The sequence below is a fragment of the Hemicordylus capensis genome, chromosome 15, assembly GCF_027244095.1.
Source record: "Hemicordylus capensis ecotype Gifberg chromosome 15, rHemCap1.1.pri, whole genome shotgun sequence".
In the NCBI taxonomy this organism is placed as follows: Eukaryota; Metazoa; Chordata; class Lepidosauria; order Squamata; family Cordylidae; genus Hemicordylus; species Hemicordylus capensis.
Window position 1 is genome coordinate 14878226 of NC_069671.1, and position 3585 is coordinate 14881810.

The window sequence follows — 3585 nt, forward strand, 5'->3', positions numbered from 1 at the left end:
TGGCCTAGAGTCACCAAGTGAATTTCATCACTGAATGGGGATCTGAACTTGGGTCTCTTCAATCCCGATCTGACACTAACCTATTATTCACTTCAGTCTCACCCCATCCAGCATTTTGCTGCAAAAATCTCTGCTCTGGCCATTTCACACCCTTCCTTAAATTTCTACACTGGTTTCCTGGCCACAGGGCCTACCCAAGACCCCATCTGCGCATGCAACAGTCATCTATTGGGGATGCTCTAGGTCTGGATTTCCTGCATCAAGCCTACAAGGCCCTCTTCAATTCTGATTGTTTTGAAGGTAATTGGGGAGAAACACCAATTTTATCCATGCAAATACATTTGTTTTAAAGAGTATTTCCAGTAACTGATCGGGAAAGATCAAGACACTAAAAACAACTCATTTTAAGAAGTTAAATAGCCTTTTCTCCTAGTTTTCAAACTTAACAGCCCTTGACGATTGTAGTGTTCATCCCTTCAACACAAAAACATATCCTATAAACAGACATAACTCATGCACACACACTCCTCTTGACTGTGGAAAATGGAACTTCACTCCACAGCCCTAAAACAAGACTGTACAGATTGAAAGTTTGAAGAATTTATCTATTCCAAAGCAGCCATCTCTTCAAATGCAATCTTGCAACAACAGTACACACACCCTTCTGCTGAAATGAAGTAAAAATGGCCTGAACATTTGCCTCTAGAATGGCATTTAAACCACAAAATCTAAATCAGAAGATACCAGTTCTGTCCAAAATCTTAAGTCGCTGACTAGCATTTAATACAGTATTTGTAAGTTAAGAAGCTTGTCTGCCTTGGGCTGAACTTTCTTCAATGCTAAACATTTAAAAACCTTTCAGAGTACTGTATTTTATCTTCATTTGCTTGTACTTGCAAAAGTTATATACTAAAGCATCCTGTTCCCAGCAAATGTGCTTTTTAAGAAAGGCAGAAAAAGAACCACATTCAGCAGATTTTGGAGTGCTATCAAGCAGTTTCCTTATGGCAGGAGGGTGCCCAACCAGTTGACTAAGTACGTTTCTTACTGTCCAAGGAAAGGAGCAAACAAATAAATTTTAACTACCTACCAAAACAGATTCCCAAAACATTTCTGCCTTCATTATTGGGAGATGCCAAAATCTGAAGAGAGGCAATGCAGAGGTTTCACACAACTGTGCTGAAAATCTGAGGCAACAAAAGGAATGTATTCAAAAGGAATACATGTATAACGAACCTACAAAATAGAAACCTGGATCTAGAAGCCAGTTCCGGACATAGCACTGGCAGGAAAGTGGTATACAGGACGTATGTGGACAGTGTTTAAAAATGTTGTGGAGCCACTCCCGAAGAAGAGATTAGTCTTGTGGACTCTCAACCTTCCTTGCCCCTCAATCTTCTCATGGACTGTAAAGGGACACCCACCAGGGTCAAAGCAACTATCTCTGCCTCCTACAGCTGCATCAAAAGCAATACTGAGGGGCCAAGGAGACTGAGGGAGCAATCCCAAATACTTTTGCAAAGAAGTCCCATTGTTGGCACTTTTTCTTTAGCTCACAATCGTCTGCCTACCCTACTCAAACCTGACAAACACCTCTGAAAAATTCACTGCCGCATGATCCTTACCACACACAAAACTTTTTATACAGTACGTATCCCACCCCCTAGGTTTGAGGAAGATGCAAAGTTCATGCACCCAGACATACCGGTTTCATACACAAATCACATCACTTTGGTCCAGGAAATCTGCAGTTAGGAAACTGAAGTAGGTGTTCCCTGCACTTTCCCCATCTCCACTTCAGGAGTTCTACAGCAAGGATATGACACAAATCCCCTAGACCCCCAGAGCGTCTCATAACAAAAGAGAAACATACAAAGAGCCCGCAACACATTATTAATCACATTATGGGAATCGATAGACACCTGCCCTCCACTTCAACCCTATACAAATCACAACATTGTGGGATTCGCCCACACACAGAGCACCAACTGCAGGATAAGACTCATAGGAGCAGTGCTCCAACCCAACCCACGGATCTGTGGGGAAGGGGTTTCATATGTAATCAATGCATGTCTATTCAGGAGTTAATCCCACTGTGCTCAGCGGGGATCACCCCCAGGAAAGTGTGCACCAGACTGCAGCCTGGAAGTTTTGGGGAAAGGAACTAGGATGCCTGTCTCAACCCCCCAGAAAATCATATGGAAAGGCTAGATTGCCCCCCTCACTCTTCATAGGGGTTTCCCCAAGACTGGGGTTTCGAAACTTCATCCCCAGATGTTGTCACATTGTCCCCAGCCGCCATTGGGCCTGAGGACGAAGGGATGGGGGGGAGCACCAACCTGCCCCCCAGCCCTGACTAAGGAATACGTGGAGAAAACAACAGGGTCCTTTACCCCATCACCTTCTCCTGGGGAAGGCAATATATACGAGGAATCCCATAATATTGCCCCCCCAACTCAACTCAAGGCATTTCACAGTTCAGGATTGGGGAAGGGGTTTTTCCTGGCCCACACCCCTGCCGCCCCCCCCATGGAGGTATTCCTTAAGGACTTGAGGGTCCTAGTACCCACCCACTCCAATCCAAACTAGGAGCACATAAGAAATCTATAGGATTCATAAACCCACCATCTTTTCCTGGGGAGACATATGAAGAAACTTCAGAGCCCCCCCTCAATTACTCCCTAAGCCTATTGAAGGGGCACCCCAGATCTCCATGGGCATGTCCTAAACCAATGTCAGCTCCTCACAGGCGGGGTTCCCCCCACCCAAATTCTCCCCACAGACACCCCACTTCCACTCCTTTCAGGACTTGGGAGGGGTGTGTGTGTGTAAAACATTATCTTTTTAACGAAAGGGGTTATCTTTTTAACGAAAGGCGGTATATAAATGCAAAATAAATAAAATAAATAAAACACACAATCCTCAGCCACAGCGAAGACTCAGCATTCTCTCTATTAACTCCCATTCAGCCCCTCCAAAAAGAAAAAAGAAAGCAAAGAAATCACCAACAAGACACACACACCCACCCCCCAGAACCAGAATTAGAATAGATTTGCAGTGTGCATGTGGGGCGGAGGGGGGGGGGAGCTCTGCCTGATCTATCCCCTTTTGGGACGGGAAGGGGGGGGTCTCTGCTGCTGACCTATCCCCACCCCCTTTTCTCTCTCTCTCCCCCCCCAATCCTGAGGTAAAATAGAGCTGGGGGGTGGAGGGAGAGCAGGGAAAAAGGCGGGAAGGGCCTGAGGGAGGAGGGGGCGCAGCGGGGGTGGGCAGCAAGGAAGGAGAGGGCGCGCGCGCTGAGGGGGGAGGCGGCGGCGGCGGGCGCGCGCAGCCTGGGGGGGAGGCGGGAGCGCGGCGGGGGAGCTCTCCCCGCTCCTCACCCACACGGGGAAGCGGGGGGGGGCCCGCGAGCGGTCGGTACCGTAAATGGGCCGGAGGCGCCGGTCGTTGGGGTCCTGCACATGGCCCCGCGCCGCCGCCATGATGAGAGCGCAGAACCGCAGCGCGCAGCCGCCGCCGCCGCCGCCACAGCCAGCCGGCCCTGCCTGGGCGGGCCAAGCCGAGGGGGGGGGGAAGGGGGCTGGT

The 3585-nt window shown here is 48.8% G+C and overlaps 1 protein-coding gene across 6 annotated transcripts in view; it reads right to left on the reverse strand.

Annotated features, from left to right (window-relative positions):
- Nucleotides 1–3578, reverse strand: part of NAA25 (N-alpha-acetyltransferase 25, NatB auxiliary subunit) — a 30297-nt gene extending 26719 nt beyond the window's left edge. Inside the window, exons 1-2 of one of the 6 annotated variants that reach the window (XM_053279440.1) lie at nt 1706–2596; nt 1091–1142 (exon numbers count right to left, since the gene is read on the reverse strand). In XM_053279440.1, the coding sequence (XP_053135415.1) occupies nt 1091–1142; nt 1706–1714 (61 nt within the window). In that variant the 5' untranslated portion in view covers nt 1715–2596. Of the gene's footprint in view, nt 1–1090; nt 1188–1705; nt 2597–2625; nt 3182–3421 lie in introns of those variants that run through there. The other 5 variants (XM_053279442.1, XR_008312458.1, XM_053279441.1 and 2 more) reach the window with 5 other exon arrangements.
- Nucleotides 3579–3585: the final 7 nt, after the last annotated feature.